Source organism: Euwallacea fornicatus, chromosome 3 (assembly GCF_040115645.1).
Source record: "Euwallacea fornicatus isolate EFF26 chromosome 3, ASM4011564v1, whole genome shotgun sequence".
Classification (NCBI taxonomy): domain Eukaryota; kingdom Metazoa; phylum Arthropoda; class Insecta; order Coleoptera; family Curculionidae; genus Euwallacea; species Euwallacea fornicatus.
Genome location: NC_089543.1, coordinates 3,885,576 through 3,905,643, shown reverse-complemented (window position 1 = coordinate 3,905,643; position 20,068 = coordinate 3,885,576). Strand labels below are relative to the sequence as shown.

General features: G+C 33.1%; 4 protein-coding genes across 5 annotated transcripts; 2 read left to right on the top strand and 2 right to left on the bottom strand.

Annotated features, from left to right (window-relative positions):
* Positions 1-4,732: 4,732 nt before the first annotated feature.
* On the bottom strand, positions 4,733-7,909 carry RhoGAP93B (MyTH4 and RhoGAP_KIAA1688 domain-containing protein RhoGAP93B). 2 transcript variants are annotated; one of them, XM_066302482.1, is made up of 7 exons: positions 7,662-7,909; positions 7,304-7,605; positions 6,822-7,055; positions 6,480-6,590; positions 6,172-6,421; positions 5,797-6,115; positions 4,733-5,535 (listed from the first exon to the last, which is right to left on the bottom strand). In XM_066302482.1, the coding sequence occupies exons 1-7, from the start codon at positions 7,679-7,681 to the stop codon at positions 4,819-4,821; spliced, it is 1,953 nt and encodes a 650-aa protein (XP_066158579.1). In that variant the 5' UTR covers positions 7,682-7,909; the 3' UTR covers positions 4,733-4,818. The 2 variants fall into 2 exon arrangements, with proteins under 2 accessions (XP_066158579.1, XP_066158581.1); XM_066302484.1 differs by having other exon boundaries at positions 6,822-7,052; positions 7,662-7,908.
* Positions 7,910-8,532: 623 nt separating this feature from the next.
* Positions 8,533-10,385, top strand: LOC136350605 (putative SERF-like protein). Its single transcript, XM_066302492.1, has 3 exons — positions 8,533-8,767; positions 8,830-8,935; positions 10,069-10,385. The coding sequence occupies exons 1-3, from the start codon at positions 8,761-8,763 to the stop codon at positions 10,139-10,141; spliced, it is 186 nt and encodes a 61-aa protein (XP_066158589.1). The 5' UTR covers positions 8,533-8,760; the 3' UTR covers positions 10,142-10,385.
* Positions 10,386-12,009: 1,624 nt separating this feature from the next.
* Paip2 (polyA-binding protein interacting protein 2) lies at positions 12,010-15,695 on the top strand. The gene is made up of 4 exons (XM_066302491.1): positions 12,010-12,163; positions 12,288-12,472; positions 13,049-13,140; positions 13,878-15,695. Exons 2-4 carry the CDS (start codon positions 12,290-12,292, stop codon positions 13,996-13,998), a joined length of 396 nt encoding a protein of 131 aa, XP_066158588.1. The 5' UTR covers positions 12,010-12,163; positions 12,288-12,289; the 3' UTR covers positions 13,999-15,695.
* A 115-nt stretch (positions 15,696-15,810) lies between these two features.
* Positions 15,811-19,956, bottom strand: Nt5c (5' nucleotidase C). Its single transcript, XM_066302486.1, has 9 exons — positions 19,749-19,956; positions 18,896-19,071; positions 18,613-18,840; positions 18,229-18,375; positions 18,014-18,171; positions 17,777-17,963; positions 17,572-17,712; positions 17,362-17,513; positions 15,811-17,306 (listed from the first exon to the last, which is right to left on the bottom strand). Exons 1-9 carry the CDS (start codon positions 19,900-19,902, stop codon positions 17,102-17,104), a joined length of 1,548 nt encoding a protein of 515 aa, XP_066158583.1. The 5' UTR covers positions 19,903-19,956; the 3' UTR covers positions 15,811-17,101.
* Between the last annotated feature and the right edge of the window lie 112 nt (positions 19,957-20,068).

Below are 20,068 nucleotides of genomic sequence, written 5' to 3'. Positions count from 1 at the left end.
GAGAACTTCTTTCCTCTTCTCATGATAGAATTTTCAGGTTACAAAAAACCAAGCCAAGAAGAGTTAATAGAAATACATGGAAATCGTACATTGAAATTATACAAGTTATTGCAGCAATTCAATCAAAACTGTAATAATTCAGTTTTGTCGGAATTGGGGCGCAGTGCTCTCAAACATGAGATTGAGATAAGACCGCTTAATCCATGCTATACCCGCATACGCCCCATGTTAATGCGAATATGTTGAAAGGCTTTGATACATTTTCCATTAAAGTTAATACGCGGTTAGCTTGTAAAAGGCAGGTCGGGGCAAAGTGTTAACATATCAGGTTATAATCGCATTAAAGTTAGTGAAGGGACTGGCTATTATTTAATTACCTACTGCGTCATCCGTAGTGGATTGAAAAGCCCAACGAAATTATTAATTAATTTAAAAACAGTTTTCTCTGTAGCAGTTTCTGTGAGATTGAAATAGTGAAAATATACGTTTGAATCATTTGTTCCTTACTTTACGCACTAAAGCAATGACTCTCGATTTAAAAGAGACCCACGAAATGGGGATGAAAAGTTAGCAAAAGAAGTGCATTATCGTGATACAGAAAGTAATGAGAATAAATGGTATAGTCTCTTGTGCTCTTCTTAGGGTAACACGAAATATTCGGGCTCCCATTTTAAGACGTAGACATTAAGCCTAATAAAACAAGCACTTACTGTGTCAGTCAATTTTAGGGATAACTGTCGTTAGTTTAAAAATAGAAAAGTTATTTAATGCCCTTAAGGGAGCCTGGGAGATAATGCTCTATCCTTGATTCTTTTAAACTGTACATTTTAAGATGGGGTGTGCCATTAAAGACTTTTGAGTTGGATTTGTTAGGGGGTGGCAGGTGAGAATTACGAAGGACACTGATTTCAGCAGATTCGATTAGTTTAGTCGCAATTTTCTTTTAAAAAACTAATAATAAAGATGGCTACTTTTGAATAAAATTACTGCGAAAGTAAATGTGCGAGTAGAATAGGCAAAGCTGGTCCCTAAAAAATATTTCATCCGAAAATTAAAAAACAAGGGCCCCCTGTCTGCCGTTCACCACTCCCCGCCTTGTTTCCACTAAAAAATGATCCGAGTGGGTTTGTTTTTATATCAAAACTGAGTAAACAGTGAAGTTACAAAGTATTATTTTTCCTTCGTTATTAAAAATGGGTCTGGTGCCTTCAAGAGCTTGTTTGCACAAATAACTGCGGGCAGGCATGCCGCTATAAAATCGTAATTGAGGGTGAAACGGCGCTTTAGTTTATTGGACACATTCATTTTCCCTTTGGAAAGAGAACTAGCATAATAACAATAAATATTCTCAGTATTCGGAGCCAAAAAGCTGGAGTAGAGCTGAAGAAGTTGTTTTCCGAAAGGAAGCGTTCTAACTAGATTTACGTCTCTATATTATTAACTGCTTTGCATTTCGCGTTTTAAGTATAAGTCTGGGTTTTCCATATATGTGATGCAGCAGCCTTTGTTTCCGATCATAAATGACTGGAATATTACATGTCCAATTTTCCCAATGGAAAGGGCGTTTTGCTCCTTTTCTCTAAACTTTTAGCTCATTTAGCTCACGACATTCAATTACGACGAAAAATTTCAATAATGCGAGTTTTATTATCTAACTGGGGAACAAGGCTTGCCGATAAATCCTTGAATTATAAAAACGAACATAATATAGCCGGTACACGTGTACTGTAAACAGAGGAAATTTGAAATCCCCGTTGGCAACATGACAAGCCCCAGGGTGTAAACATTAGCGCCAACAGTATCATATTCTAATGATTGCTCGGGTTTACTGCTTTTTGTGTCCATAGAGAAATTTTGAATATTTTCGATGCATAAATCCAAAAAACTCACACCTCAGTCTAATACTCTTTAATTTTGAGCAGGAATTTCTTCCAATAAATAAAGGCCCGGAATTAAAAGTCACAATTTAAAACAAAAGTTTAACAAGATTGGAACGTTTAATATGGAAATCGGAATAATCTGGAAACGTTAAAGGCCCAAAATTAAAAATGACGACAATTAAACGCTAGTCCGTAATTAGCAAAGCGGGATGGCTGAATGAGGGTGCGCCTGTCAGTCTGATGCAGGAATTCAAATTAGACTAAACAGGTGGTTCTGTCAGCCCTAGAATGCTCGTTCATTTGACACTCAATTTAAATGTCGAATGGCGATTATTGTTTGTTAACTAGAAATTTGTTTAAATTTGTTTTAATGCATATCATTACTATAATCAACCGCTGCGTTCTTCGATTATTTCTCGTCTAACCTAATTCACCCTCAAATCCTGCAAACTTCCCATATCAAAGTCCACAAATTTCCATATTATCAAGCGAGTATGATAATCTGATATTCAGATTTAGCGCAATTTCGAAACAAATCGATTCATAAACCCCGAACAAATTCGGCTTTTTCTCTCAGTTCGTGGGATTTGTGCATTCTCACAAATTGGAGAAAAGCGCTAAATGCTGCCAAATTGTCTCTATTCACATAGTCTCAAAAATACAATCAACTTCTTTGTATTCTTACGACGATCCAAACAGAATATGCAGGAAACAATCATTCTTGCGCATTATACAGAGTGTCTAAGGAAACGGTCGCAATCATAATTCAGATATTTATAAACGCATTTTGATTAACTAAAAACCGAATAAAATTATATTTCTAAGGCTACTAAGTAACGTCAAAATTGATTTTTTTAACTCAATTTCTGCTTCAGGTATCAACTTCAAAACTTCAAATAAATTGCACATTTTTTTATACATTTTTTGCTAGAAAGTACTTTTCTGAATTTAATGATGTTGGATAAGTTAATGCTAAAACAATTTTTAACTGAAAAAAATTGAAACATTCGAGCACTATGAGTTAAGTATATGTTGCATTTTGCATATTGTTTAATTTTTTTTTTGCAGTTAAAAATTATTTTAGCATTAACTTATCCAACATCATCAATTTCATAAAAGTACTTTTTAGCAAAAAATGTAAAAAAAATATGGAGACCTATTTGAAATTCTGAAGTTGACACCAGAAGCAGAAGTTGAATTTTAAAAAATCAACTTTAACGTTATGTCGTATGGTATGAAAAACATATTTTATTTTGTTTTAAGCTCATTTTGCTGCATTAGCTCATAGCTATTTTAACTCATCAAAATCCATTTATAACTAACTAAATTATAACTTTGCCCCTTTTTTTAGATTCCCTGTATTTTACATATACCTTTGGATATGATTTTAGCATATACATTCACCACACACCATATGCAGCCACTACAACCAAGTAGTCAAAAAGGCAACTCTTTAAATGTGTTGAATTGAAATCACTACACAAAAGTACTGGCTTCATGGGGGGCAAGGAAAAATTGGACCACGACCCAGAGCGGTTTACGTCCCTGGTCAGCAGTCTTTTTGGAGGTAGGGGAGCGGTGAACAAAAATTTCGTCCAGAACGCCAGACTTGCTAAAATCGACACTGCCAAAGAGCATGTATAATTAAATATGTATTGACCAATCTAAATAAGTTGCTGAAAACAAAATGAAATACTAAGAAATCTTCAAAATTGCAAGTAAGTAGTTTCTAAAATACCCCTAAAAATGTCAAAGGATGAATTAAAAATTAAGTGCCATATAAGTTCCCAAAAATCCCTGCAAATTCTCAAAAAAAAAAAATGTCTAATATTTTTTTTAATTCTCTTCACACTTTTGACAAACTCTTGACAAGCCCAATCTTTAAATACTGTAAAAAATTACTAAAAATCACTTTAAAACCGCTGGGAGATGCGAAGTGTCTCAGAAAGCTATTGGAATATTTACTTATTTGAAATTTCCGCTACATAGATATAAAGGATGAATTATAAAAAGTGTCGCCAATTAATTTGGCAATTTCTATGGAATTCACTTGCAATTAATGTCGAAAAAAAGAATTTAAGTAAGCTTGTTTCCAATATTTTTGATAATATCGGTAAACGAGCATCCCCCAATTGTATTACTAAAAGCCAAATTGTACACACCCGAACTTCATAGATTGCATAAGTACTTGAGTAAAGTTCTAACATTATATGGCAACCCGAAGTAAAACTCCACAGGGATGTAAATTAGGTCTTCACATGGAAAATAGTCGATCATAAATTTCCTCACAACACTAAAATCGTTTCAGATCCCAATCCTATTAAGCCAACAAGTTAATGTGATGAAGGGTGGTGGTGAGATCGATAATCGACTTTTAGATTAGTTTATGGGCTGGAGTATGATGAGGGTTGATTACGAATTTGTCAAGAGTTTCTATTGTTCGTAGAAACGGTCGCCGGGAAATCCCTCAAAAACTGTAATACAAAAGATGTTATTATAACGGAGCAGGGTATCACTGATAAATGAAGGTTCTATTTTTTTAGTACTAATATAGAGATTAATAAAAACACGAGAATATTTTTTCATAAAAGTAGTTTCGAAGTGATAACTCAACCGCTTGATTACTCTGCATAACCAACTTACCTCTCCCACATCTCGTTCATGGGATCTTGAATTTTCGAGCTATGCTCACCCCGTGGATTTCAAAAACACAAACTGTAAAATTTTACTTTTTAATACATTTTTATTTATTTTATATATTTTACTATCAACAACTGAGCATCCGGGCAGGATCCTACATCTGACTCCCTAACGGGAACGGCAATAGAAGGAACCAAAAACCAAACTACAGGTGAAAACACGAGACGCATATCTATTATGTATAATAAAAAAGGTACAATAATCATAATGGTATAAATATACAAATAAAAAGCTGAGGTCAGATCATATCTCGAACACACTCTGTATCAAGGTCAAGTATCAGACACCTCAAAAACGCCATTTCTTTGCGAGCATTGTCGAACATAGTTCGAGGATCGCTCGCCATGCATCGCAAGCAATTAGGGGCGAAAACCATGGCCAAATTCGAGGCGTCCATTTTGGTATGCTGTATAACTTCAGGCTTATTGAACGTCTGCAAGAATCTAATTAAATAACACAATACTAATCTATGTAAAGTGGGTAAACGTAGGACTAAATCACAAGCTCGCCTCGATGTCATGGGTTCGGCTACGCATTCTGCATATAGAGAGTCGGGGATTAACGGCTCGTAAAGTTCTCTTAACCACAATTTAAGTAGATTTGCGGGGACATGGGCATCGCTCGGCTCGCTAAGCTCCCATTTGTCCATTTGGCCCTTGAGTCTGTTCACTTCATCTACATCAGCAGATACTCTGAATATTCCTTCGGTTTGGAGGCCCTGCAGCTTCAACACCTGCTTTGACAGCTCGATTTGAGGCCAGGGCAGTCGTCGATTGGGCCAACGGCTTGATTGTAACTGCATTACTTCTCGTAACGTGTTTCCAAACAGGCTGGCTTGAAATATCTGCTTCCTGGCCGCCTCGATATCATCCGCTTGAGGCCTTTTTGCTGTGCGTTTACCTCCAGCACCTATCCTTTCGAGACGCTGACAAGCTACGGTAGCGTAATGGTTAACCTAAGAGAAAGACACAAACTTGATTTCTAACCAATGCGTACATTGATTAAATAAAAAAAAGATATTTGGGATAACCATATAAGTAACAACGTTTTTAACAAATTTTCCTTGTACTTCAATGACTAAATTGACAATCATTTTGAGTTTGAAACAATTACATCGCATGAGAATAAACTTGAGTCAGGTTACTGCAAATTAAAAAGATATATGAAAATCTGACGAGTTTAGGTTGATTCCGATTTTTGAAAACAAACAACTTACCTGTACATGTATAGGCCAACGATTAACATCCGGGAACACACGAGAAAATGTGGGGTCTCTATGTCTATTCAGGTACCCTAATAACGCGGGCTGGAACACAGGACTAGGAGGGATAAAAGCCAGGGCGATTGTCAACAGTTCCCATCCACGCAACAAAGATTCTCTCCTCGGATTTTCCGTAGTTTGTTTGCAAAGTTGAACAAACAATTCGTCACGCAACAGTGCCTGTACATGTGCAGTGCCTAAGATTTCCATCAGAAGGGAATTCAGGGAAATACCCGGACGGGCTTTGCGGTCTCCCATATACATTTGAACTTGCCTGCAGAGTGCAATTAAGTTAAAATATAAATTGATGGAATAAGATTAAGTAAATACCTAAACATTTCAAGCGCCTGCTTATAAACTGGTTTACTTGACGCCAGTAAAGGTCGTTGTAAGCTTCTTTGCGTCCAACTAAGGAGATCGCGGACGCTGGCTTTTCTCCTGAAGAGACCTCTACCACCAAGATTCAAATTATCTGCAGCAAACTTCTCCATATCAGCTTCTCTCTCTGGTTGCAAAGGCGGTTCGGCAAGAGGTTTTAGCATTGGAGTTGGTGGGCATTCCCTTTCACGCTCTCTAGGCTCTATCCATGAGAGAGACATTTGGCAGTTTATTAAACTCAACCATAGAGCAACACTGACCTGTACTGACTCCTGGTGGCAAGTTAAGATACTCCACTTGCCTGTGAGATAGTCTGTGGGGTAAATAGCTGCCCTCAGATTGGTCAGAGTCTTCATTATCGGGTTCGTGGCCTGAGAACATTAGGATCCATTCCATATTGTATACTTACAAAAATATATATTTAAGATTTAATTTTGGATTTCATATAAATGAAATTTCACTTTATTCAGAAAATATTAGTACTAGTTTCAACTAAATTGAGATAAATAATAGTATAGAGGTAAAATCTAGTAGAATGAATAATATTTTCAATAAGTTATCTTACTCAAATTACATAGGTTCATAAATTTGACAAAACCTACCTGTTAAAGATTCACTGCCACTGTCTGAATGATCACTGTCAGAGTCCCTACTATTATTAAGCAAAAAGTGCTCCAAAGGTAGCAAATGAGAATCATGCCAATTTGAATACAATGGGGCTTCAGCCCCTCTTTGGCTAAAGCTGCTGCTTCGACATAAGTCACTGGGCTTTCGGCGTAATTGGGGGGTACTAGCAGATAAACTCAATGCTTGACCACGCTCTGAAGCTGAACCTACTTGGGAAAATACCCAAAATAGCATTTGATATAGGGACTATATAAAATATCAATGAAGTGTATCACACAAAAATATCATTTTAATAGTATAAAGGCTAAAAATTTTAAAAAGCACATATAACACACTATATTGCATATTCCTATTGAATATTAGCATTATAACTAATGTTTAATTTGATTTTAATTTCAAAATAAATACTTACTCTAAACTGATGATGGCTAAAATGAGGTCCTGAGACACTTCTTACCTGTTTGAGTGGCTTGATTGCTGGTAACAGCAGGGGTGCAATCTGTATTATGTTTCAATGTTTGCAATTTGGCTAAAGGAATAATGTCACAATTGGTAGGCTTATGCCAGACTGTCCTCTGTGATGTAGCATTGTAGTAATAAAATCTAGCTGTTTTCTGGTCAAACAGTTCCCACCATTGGTTTGAATCTGTTCTTTTCACTGGTACTCCTTCGGGTGGGTCCCATACACACTCTCCAGTGGCTAAATTCGCATACATATGCTCCTGAGTCTTGGGCTCTATGATTTCCACCCATTCCACCCTAAAATACGCGCTTTTGGGTCGGGGTGTGACATTAATAAAATATTGATTGAATACCTGTAAGAATTTGAAGCCATTTTTTCTCATTGTCTATGGGCCTTAGCACGAAACTTCTTGATATGTTAAAGCAGCAGAGTCATATTTATTATTGTCAAAATGTAATGTTCAATCATGATTTATATGATGTAGGGGCCTACATTAACTCAAAAGAAAATAAGGCGCCTTTCCAAAACATCTTCAGGAATAGAGAATGTTCGCCATTGTTTATTAAAAATATCAGAAATGTCAGTTGAACGTCAAAAATAGCAATCGGCATTGCCAATTTTGCTTATCTTCGAGAACCGATTTCGGCTGCCTTGGGCAGATGCGTTTAGGATCACAAACTAATGTGTTTTATCCTTATTTGATCTAATGAAAAGAACAAAGCAAGAACAAACCAATTTGGGATGTGCGCTAACAAATCAAAGGCCAAAATCGCTTTATAACTATATCGTAACATTATATCAGCATAAGAAAATACTTGGTAATCTATAAAAAAAATCAATTAAAAGTTAAATGAATGTTCCTTATTGTAATCCATTTTAGAATTTCAATTTGAAAGTAACCGGCCTACAAAGATAAGAATTAATTAAAAAAGTTCGTCTCAATATCTTTAAGATTTATTTACACTAATTACACATTCATTGAAAAACCAAAGCAAGTTACGTGACACATGCCACTTCTCATTGTATTTTTACATTTTGATCTCTTTTGCATCATGACAACGCTGCTTTTTGTTAAACGTCAATCCTGCACCATATCTAGAACGTCAATGTAGCTAAGTTCCTACAATTATTTTTTCGTAGAATCCGTCCAATCCTATTGTCGTTTTCCAGCCTCTAACCAATTGCCGCAGAGGACTTGTTGGAAATTAAAGTTTTTTTAAGTTTAATCACAAAAGCATTATTTTCGTCTAGAAATCGAAGGAGAACGAGAATACGGGATACATTTCTATCTTTAAATTTTTAGCTTTTTTCTGAATTCTTACTCCCTATCAAATTATTTTAATTTTCGGATTGTTGTCGATTTTTAGAAAAGGCTGCGGCCTTCGGAAGCCTATTCATTATTCTTTGTATCCCTTCTCGTGCTGTTTTTTTTATATAAATATTTCTTCAAAATGACCCGTAAGTTAATTTTAGACACCTTCATTGCCTCTATGCAACATAATAATATGTGGTTTTCATAGGTGGCAACCAACGTGACCAGGCCAGAGAAAAAAACCAAAAGAAACAACAGGATAAGAATAAGGGCAAAAAACAAGATGGACTAACTGTAGAACAAAGAAAGGCTAGGTAAAAATGAACCTTTATCATCAGTTTAGATCCCCTCTATGAATTTATGAATTCTGGACAGGTCACAGTGTCACACTAGTATCAATAGTGTGACCTACTAACTACTGCAATACATGTACAAGAATGGTCAGTTTGAAGCAGTTGCTTGAGTGTTTAGGGTACATTTATAAATCCACGTTTATCAAGTGCCAAGAGTTACATTTTTGAGATTTGTAAGTTTTCTATTGACAAATTTAATACTAAACTACTGTATTTCATTACTACTTCAGACAGAATCATTAGAAGGAAATTAAAATACATTATATTTATCCTAGTTTTCCACTAGAAAATGCTGTTGGTTGTGCTTGCATGCAAGTGATTTATTATTGAAAATTATTAGTCACCTGATAATGGTGGATATTGAAATAAGTCCTTGGTCAAACTGAGAGTTTTCTTTTTTTCAACCCCAAGCTTCAATTGTAATTGTTACTGATAAGAGCTAGTAGCATAACATTATCCAGCAAATTGAAATTTAGGAACACCCTTGAAACACAGATTTTATAAATATAACTTAAAAGTAGCAGTAAACTGTTAATCATCAAAATATCTTGAATGGATATAGATTGCAATGTAAATTGAAATGTCTGTTATTAAAGAAGACAGTGATACATCATACATCTATAAATGGATAAAAGAACATAGAAGATTGTATCCTTGGGGCCTTTATAACTGAATGAATATGATTTTCTTATAATGTTTGCTGCTAATCATATTTTTATGAGTTCTATGAATTATTAATTTCAATATAGATTCTACAATATATGCAAAAAAAGCTTGGTTTAGCATGAAGTTCTTTTAAACAAAAATAGATAGTTAGCAGTTAAATTGAAGGAAAATTTCACTGTGAAATTTAGGAAACAGTGCATTATAAAAACAGATTTTGAAGATTATTTTTTTATTGCCCATTTGTTTTTTGTGTCAAACAAGTCAATAATTTTTAGAATGTGAAATAAAATATTTCATTTCTTGTATTATTCGGAACCTCAAACAGTAACTTAGCAAAATTTTAAAATGTCAATACACCAAGTTCTTACACACCAACAAATGAATCATTAAAATTTCTTAAAATCTCAAGGATTACAATTTCTTTTCAGAGATGCTGAAGTAATGCGAGAGAAGCAACGAAAAAAAGAAGACGATAAACATGGTCAGCCTTGCAACAAATAACATTAATCTTAGTTCTTCCTTATATTTTTGATTAAATGCAGAGTATAAATTTGCTGAAGTATTTTACCATCTATAAGCTATATTTGTTAAAAAAAAATTCCCGCTGCTTTAGTTTGTGTAGTCGGGGCGTTTCATTTTGTAATGTAAGTAGGCATCTACAAAGTTTTCATGTATATTCTTTAATATCTAGACTCTCACATTGTCCATTTGTAATAAAAATAAAGTAATATGACTTTTCGATAAACGCAAGTATTTTTATTACAAAGAAACACAAATTTCTTAGTAATAGCTTTAGTAAAATATAATATATTATTGTGATTCTAGGTTTCAATAGTTCCAGTATACTCACTTTCAACATAAACACTATCACCTTAAAGATAAACACAGATAATAATCTACTTACTATGCACTATCAAATACTGTAATATCACTCATTACAATTGCTTTTTTTCATATAATTGTGTTGGTCTTAAACTAACTCATTAGTTTTCCTCTTAAGATCTTGGGGGGATCTTGGTGAACTTAATCAAATTAAAATTTGCCACAATTAAAGCACTTAATATTCTGTCTGTTCATTGATGATCGCATCCTCTTTACTAAAGTTTGAACCTTGACTGGCAAATTGTTCATCAATTCGAGTAAGCTGATTGCAGGTAGATCTCGGCGATGTTGGCAAACTGTCATTCTTATATATGGAGAAGAGCTTCGGATTTAAGGGCTTGAATTAGTGCCTTGTTTTATATCCTTGAGCTTCGCGAAATTTCATTTTATATAGCTATTTCTAACTCTGTCGATTTGTGAAACTTTTGCCATTTTTAATGTTGCCAGAACTTATTTTCCGGTTGTAGAACTTTCTGGTTAAGTTTCCACTTTTTCTTCTCCAATCTCGTTTTTAACACTAATAGTTGCGAATTCGTGGTTCGAGTAACTCGCTTTTAACATAAACTTTATTTACTGACGCAGCAAATACACACATCAAACACACAATTAACACAGCTACAATTTGCTAATTAATAGTCTACTAATCACAATCATTATTTACTACTAAACACTTTAATATTGCTTATTACAATAGATTCGTTCTCATGTCTGTATTAAAATTCAATTATTTTTAACAACGGTCTTCTAAAGCTGAAACTCTTGTGTCTACAAGTTTCCACAATTTTCTTATAAAGATGCCAACATTAACACAAATAAGCATACCAGAATATTTGACATAAATAGATAAAAAGAATCAATAAATCACCAGGATAAATCCTTTTTTTGCCCTTTGCCTTTTCCCTGTAGCGCCTGCTAGCCGTAACAATACTTACAATTGAAGCATTCGCTCAACCCATCAAGCAACGGGTTTAGAGTTTAGATGTTATTATTCCTTTCAATAATAATAAATCATTACTTAACAATAAGAAAAACTTATCGAATAAAATTAATTATCAGAAGATATAACTGGTTTATACTGCTGACCAGAAATCTTTCAGTTTCATAGAGCCGGGTGAAGGGGAAAGGAGTAATGGTTAGTGTAAAATTTTTTAATTATCATTATCCAAAATTGCAAGGACGGTTCTGGTTGTCTTCTTGATGCGCACAAGAATGGCAACGTGTATAAGATTTGACAACACTGGTTGTTTTCTTCACTTCTGCTTTTCATCAGCGTTGCCACATTACAATTTTATTCCTAGTTTCTTGGTTAGTTGAAAACTGATTTCACAGTTACTATCCTTTTTCAAATAAATATTGATACACATGAATTTGGTGTTCATTCAAAAAATGTTTTAGCATCATTTTCAATAATGTCAAAAAAAAATTTTAAGGTTTGTTGTCTTAAATTTCAACCAACCTGTAAAGATGACATGAAAAGTTAGTCTTTAGAATGGCAACATTGTCGAGTTGTTGGTGGCTTGGCTATTGACAACACAAAAGCTGTTTATTGCGATTCAATAAAAAATTATTTGGCCAAATAAACGATCTTTGTAAACCCAAATTCACAGGTTTAACACCTATTTTGCTATCGTCTGCCCTAAGGTAAGATTTACACATTCTCATCGTGCATTTTTAGACACAAAATCCATTATTCTTTCAGTTTAAAATGGAGGAATACGTTTACTAATATTGACCTTATTTTTTTCAATATTTCATCCTTTTTAAGCTATGAAAATGCCACCAACCGTAGAAGACACTACAGATAACGGAATCTACGAATACGAAGAGAGTTCTTTGTCTATTGCTTCTGAAGAGATTGAAAACACCAATGTGGAAGACTTTGATGCTCCTCCGGAAAATGACTTTTCCGAATATATGTGGATGGAAAATGAAGAAGAGTTTGATAAGGAGGTTTGTAACTATATTTCAGCAACAACAATTCTTGCAGCTAGTTTATAATTCTAGTCCAATGCTTATTGGTAACAGACTACTAAGGCCACTCTCATATAACCTTGTTCAAAACCCTGAGTCAATATGTAAAAGTTGTAAACAAGCTTTGAATACTGATATATCAGAGATTTAAGTTAATTGTATATATATATTAAACTTTATTAAAAAAAAAACCTACATAGGATGTAGGTAGATGCTTTGTGCTCAAGCACTAACTGACCATGTATCAAGCACATTACTTTTAAATTTAAAGAATGTGTTTATACATATCTTTACAGATGCTCCTATTCTTCATTTTTCAAATAAAAAATATATAAAATTTCAATGCTTAGGATTGCCTTTCTTTTTAAAATAGCAGAATATTACATACATTTTGTTATAATAAATTCTGCATATACATATGTTTTAATAACATTTGTATGTAGGCAGAAGTATACCTATTTGTTACTTTATGTAAAGCTTTTACCTATAAAGTTTAACCTGTAACAATTGTTAGTTTACTTGGTTTGCATGGATGTGTATGAAATTTTCTAATAGGTCATGCAACGCTTGGAGGAAGAAGCATTAATGGAGGAGTGCATCGCTTACATGAGTACAGAAAATGGTTCATATCAAAATTCTTCAGAAGGGTAAATATATTTGTTAATTCATTATAAAGCAGTCTACAAAATATTATATTTTTCTAAGAATATTTTGGTAGACAAAAACATCTCTCTGTATCTTCAGATTCTTCAATTATTTCTCCTTTTTTCTGTCGATCTTTTTCTGCGTCTCAAATAAATTTGCAATTGATAATTCCATTATGTCTGCTTATATCCTATAATCAATATAAACAAACATTAGTCAAGAAGTTTTAAATGTAAATATTATAAAAGAATTATCTGATATGGTTGAAAACAAGTCAGGAGGTATTTTTGCAAGCCCCAATAAAGTTGTTTGGAAAGTTTGTAACCAATTTGTAGCGCAGATAAATATATTTATATTCCGTATTGTATCCAAAAATAGATTTTTTAAAGTGGTTTTGTTTATATGCATTTGGCTTGTCTATTAGCATTTTGGGTAGTGTTTCTAAATGACCTGCCTGTTTGTAATTGAAACATAAAAAAAAACAACAGAAAAAGCGAGGATTGTTACACTTTCTGTGTATTACATTTAATACCTTTATAAGTTTGGACTAGCTATTTTCATAGTGTAAAGTTGAACATTTTTTGTTTTCCAGCTATATACTATTTCAAATTCCAATAAATTATGCTCATATAATTTTAAAAACAAATTAGTTGACAAAAAATCGCAAAATTGATTTATATTTCATTTATTGCCAGGCTAGTAATTTCCATTTGTTTTTTATATCTTTATTTCAAAAAAGGTCTGGTGATAGCATTGAAGTAACCACTTCAAAGCTTAACCCAGAAGCCGCTGAATTTGTTCCATCTAACCGGAGAGAGCCACCTTTGGAAGAGATTCCAGTGACATCTACTTCCCCTTAAATTCTGGTCTCACTTTGATGTAAATAATTGTTCGTTTGAAGCATAATCTGAATAGGCTGCGATTAATTATTTATTTATTACTACTCTTTTTGTGTCGTTTTAAACATTTTCCGTCCTGTAGCAGTAAAAAATGGTTGGTTTGGTTTTGCAGAGCAGGAATATCTGCTTCTGTGATTGATAATATATGTATCAGTATTTTCTTGTATCTTTTTCTAACATGCAATTCCATTCTATCAGATGGAAATATGTTTAATGGGACTTAAAAAGTTTAGTACTCTTGGAGTAATTGAGTTATTTATGTTTTGTATAATTTCGCAATTGACGAAATAGTCAGAGGAAAACCGTAATATTTTAGTGCAAAAAAAAAATTAAGTGCTTAAGTTCTAGTTGAAGCAGGTATTTTATGTATAGCTTTGGTTTTTTCTGGGTATTTAAATTGCAAATATCACCCTACTAGCTGCAGTCAAACGGCAATTGCTGTTTAAGAGGCACGTGAATCTCATAGGGTAAATATATATTTAACAGTTATTGTACCAAAATAATTGATTTGTGATCTGAATATGATGTAATTTGTTGGAGGATTACTTTTATATTTATGTCAGTCTACTATTTTCGTGTTAGTAGTTCCTAACTCTTCGTCTTTAATTTCCTAAGTACTATTAGGTATCTTTTACGATTTTACAAGTGTCTTCAAACAGCTTTATATTATAAGTTTACAAGTTTTAAGTCATACACTTTTCTGAAGATCACTAGAAGTCATTATTTTCTATATCGTGTTTCTATTATTCATTTATTAATTTTTGCTAAGCAAATGGCAATGCTTGAACATTCAAAAATAGTTTCAGTTTAATAATTTGATTTTTATATATTTAAGCAAAATATGTCTTTTTAGATGTAAGTATAAAGTAATATCTGCTGAGTGACCCTGTTTGCAAGTAATTTAACAAAAAAAAAAACATTAGCTCTCGTATAGTAGTGCATATTTTTGTTGCTCATTGGTGTAAAAACATTTAATAATGTATTATACATACTCTGAGAAAAGCCACATTATAGATAATTGTAAATTTTTATAAAATTTAGCCACTAGTCCAATACGATTTTAGAAAAATAGGAAAAACACTTTTAGGTATCGGAAAATTTTCAATTACAAAATGGTTAGTGTAAGCGAGAGCATGTAATTGAATCTGTGATGAAGCAGCAGCGTTGTAGTGTAAAATATAAAAGACATATTTTAGTTCATAATCGCTCGAAAACGCAAAATTGTGCGGTTTATTTACTTTCACACATATATGCCTAATATTTAAATGAACTTCCTCTTAGTGTTTATTTGCTTACATTTGAACAGCTATATCTTCCAAAAATTCCCTATGCAATGTGACTTCTAACAATAAAATGGTGCAGATTAGCTAAATCGAACAGGAGAATTACATATGGCATTTCAAATGTGAGACTTTCTTGTAATAATTACATATTATGTTGTGACTGTATGTCCAGGTGAGATTACTTAATTTTTACCCTCGATAGAAAAAATCCTCCACTACATTCTGCACACTATGTGTGATATTGAAGGCTGTGGCGGGACAAAAAAATCCATTAGTATTGGTGTGGCTCTCTTAATGACCAGATTTTAATTGGTGCAAGTGAAAAATTATTCATTTTATGTACTAATGTGGAATGAATAAAGAAAAAATACAAAATGTTTGCGTTTTACTATGTTTTCCCTGCTATTAATTTTATAACTTTAATATAAAATTATAATAATCTAAGAAAAAGTATTAGGGAGTATGATCGGTGATTAAATAAAATAAATGCTTATACAATTTTATTTCTTTATTGTCATTGTAACACAAACGAGGGCATATGTATGTACATTCTGTTTGTATAGATGTAAAACATTTGCAGAATTTAGAAAAATATTTTCCTCGTCTGTTTGGCAAGATTTTGTACAATTTGATTACCAATAAAGGGTACAATGTTTAAACTTACTTAATCGAAAATTTAATTTTATTGTAAAAAAAAAACATAATTTTTGATAATGAGGCTTGTAAACGTTTTCCATAATTATATACAGTATCTTTTTCGCTGGTATGCAATTGTATTGGAATTTTAAGCAGTGCAAGCAGAAGGTAATTATGTGAGGGACACAAACTATCGTCGTTGACTTGCAAGCAATAGATCTAAATCGGAGGACGAATCATGTCGCAAAAAGAGTTGTTTTTCAATTGATGCGTTCTAAAAATACCATTTCTACCATTGTGTTCGTAGAGGTAAGGCAACATTAAAATTTATTATGGAATGGTTCTTGAATAACGCATTCAAATTTTCCATTTTGCGGTATATATGCGCGTAATTTACGTCCAAAATAACGTAGAACTACATCCATCCTCGGATAAAAGCATATTGATTGCGAGTCAACGACGCTTGCCGATCGTTCACAACAGAAGGGGAAACGATAACCTGTCTCCCTTGCACTCATCAATCGCCTTATTGCCTCGTGCTTGCGCTGACTAAAACTCCATGTGCATAGCAATGAAAGGGTCTGTATAAACACAATTGAACTGTAATGATTATGATTTAGATCTTAATTTATAAATACAAATAATAAAGAAAACATAATTAATTAAATGAAGATCCACATTTAGGATAGTACAAGATACAATAAGCATTCCTAAAATATCGCTGGTTAAAACAGAATCTGCTATTAAAATATCGCCAAGTAGCTTTTCACAGTGGCTCTTACAACTCAGTAATGTTATTTCTAGTACATTCTTTCATAGTGAAAATGAAAGCCAAAAATGTTTTAATATAATTTAGCGCACAATCTACATTATTATTATTTTAGTTTCAAGACCAGCGTATATATTTATATGTTCTTACCCTCTTCCACAAGGTGCGTGGGAGATTTCGTCAAAGCAGGTGGCGGTGGTGCGGAAATATTTAAGAATACTATCTATATCTCATACTAATTATACCTTACTACCTCTACAAAACTCATTGTTCAAACAAAAAAATTATTATCCCTGTTCAAATTATAACTAAAAATTACATAAATTTTTTTTTTCTCTCTAACATAATGACCGAAATTGAGCTTTTCCTGAAATTATTAGACAAAATAAGAGATGTATTCATGAGGCATAACACCTCGTCTAGGGTAAAACGTATGATTTACAGAATAATTAAGCAAATTGGTTAAATTCGACGTGTAAATATCAGCAAACCTGAAAAGTCTTCTGGAAAAGTAGGTAGGGTTATGATATGTCCTGAACACGCTTCCGAACTGTTTATTGAAAACATATTTTATCTCATGCCTGAAAATACTTTCAAGTTTTTTCAACAAAGCAATAGTTTAAACGTAAAAATTACCTAAGTCTGTCCCTTTCCATCATCCATTTCGCTAAAATCACTTGTTCTTCTGGATCTTCACAATCCTGATGATCCTCAATTAATTGTGTAAGCATTTGGAGCCAATTGGCATTCTTTTTAAAGTCTGGATTATTGAGTGTTGCAATTTCATGCTATTAGTTACTATAGAATATAAATGATTGCTTTTTTATAATGGGAATCAATACTAACAGTTAATTCAGTTATTATAGCTCCAGTCCTCCATCCGTGCTCTAAAGTGACATCGGCCAAATCACTGTAAGGGTGATCTCCGAAATATAACACTTGATGTCCTCTCCATCCAGTTAGTTCTTGAAGTTGTTTTACAGTTCCCTTTAAAGTAAATTGAACAAAGTAATTACCTAACAGAGCGAGGTATGACAAAAAGATGTATTACTTCATAATATATTACGCCTTTTTCCAACTTAGTAACCCTATCCCAGATGTGCGTTCCACTGCGCTCATCAAACACCCGGATAGGTCTCGAGAGATCAGTAAAAAAACGTGGTTTTCGAGCCTGCACAATCAACACATCAAAGTAATCTTTCCAATCAGGTCCCACTAACAACTCCATTCCTTCATTTCTACAATAATGTTCCTTTAAATCGGATTGTATTTCAGTCAAAGAACTTACACAAAATGATAAGGGCTATTTGTAACTAAAAACAATTTTTTCCCGGCCTTAATCAGTCTATCAAAAAAGGGTCTTAGTTTATCATTGGTTTCAATATACTCAGTTACATTTTGACCTACTATTTTATGCATTACTGGGTGAGAATTTCTAACTGAGCTCTGAAAAAAATAACAGAATAACCGTATTTTCACTCATACAAGAAATATGAAAACTACCTGAATATCCCTAAAGAGGATTTCAGGATGATAATCTATGTGGTTTCTCTCAAAGTGATCAGCTACATTGCAAATCAATACCATTTCGGGAACTGAGAATAGATCTGCTAGTTGAACCATCTTGGTATGAGAGTCTTGTAATACCAACTAAAAAAATTGGGAAGATACTTATTAAATGAACTGTACAATTGGGAGATGTGTGGGAAAACATAGGTTTTTCCAAATTTCCATAATTAACATACTTTTAATTCACAATTCTATAAAACAACCAATTATTGTAAATTAGTTAAAAACTACTAAGGTAGTGTTTTTAAATGGAACACTCTGTTTACCTAATCTTTATAAGGATTAGTGGTTGTAGTGGTTGTTACAATGAAAACTTACAGAGGCATTTTTGGTGTGCCCTTCCACATATGCAATAGGAATGATACGATTTTTATACAGCTCCAGTACTTCTTCATTTGACAAAGCTTTCAGACCTTTATAAACAGTTCCAAACTGAATTTGAAGGAATGAATCTAACTTGAGCAGTACCCCTTTTTCAACATCATAATGCAGACCTCTTACTGCAAAGCCTGGTCTGTACTCTAGATTTGCTATTTCAGATGGATACTACAATATCCATACTATTAAATATAAATACATTTTAAGAGATAATAAAACTTACTTTGTATTGTTCAATAAGGGTCTGCCTGCCTAAATTGTACAACAGGTGTTCAAGAGAAGGCTTGTAACAGGCCAAAGTGTAATCATAATCAAATCCATACACTTTTACTTCTTTCAGATCTAATTCGTTACAAGCGAAAACAGCTCTTGGGTTTACATCTTGAGGTAGTTTCTTTGCTGAAATAATTAAGCTAGTGACTATGCATGAGTTAAAATTTGTTATTTAATGTTAGTATGTCTTTATTTTTGAAAGTGGGGAAGTTGTAAGTTGAAGTACTACAGAATTTTGCATTAATTTATTATTGATTAGAAGAAGAAAGGCCATGCTGCTTATTTTAGCAATTTTATTCTTTATTAATCTGTAATAATCAACTGCAAACAGAAGAGTAGCCTCAAAGCAAATTTGCTTGCTAATTTAATTTTTTAATTCTACTAAGTACCTCATATTCATTGTACCTACTTCTATATAAATGACTGACAGAAAAAGACGTGTACCTTTATGAAAGGGCCCCCTGGTCAGAATAGAAGACACAGTAGTATTAGCAATCTACCGAATTCACCACAATATAATAGACATGCGCAGGGCATCAAATTAATATTTTTTAAGTTACGATCTTGGGTTAAGATTAAACTAATAAGATTGTCAAGTTCAAGGTTACCTGTAACAGTGACCTTGAATATATGGTAGATAATAAATTTAAAGTGCAATCACAACTGGACAGTTAATGAGTCAACCGCATTTATAACTTCATAAATCTTAAGTGACCAAAGCTGTTATAAAATAGATCATACATGAGTATAAATTAACCTAAATTTTATTAATGTGGGATAGATAGTAAAAAAATTTTACTTACATTGGCACTTTGTTTTAACTAATTTATAGGCTTCTTCTAATCTACGGGTTGAATGTAACCGTAGCCATATTAGTTCTTTTATTTGGAATCGCCTAAACAACTTATAATTGATATTTAAGCAGCATTTATTGCATAATTGCCCACCTAAAAACATCCCAACAAGATTTAGGTTAGGGTTCAAAAAATTCTCGCGCGAACTACAACATTCTGATAGCAGATGTGTCACTGTCATTGGTACCAGGAGTAATTAATGTAATTAATGTATTGACGGGCCAATTGAATATTGTATACTATAGGTGGCGTTAATCTTTGTGATAGTC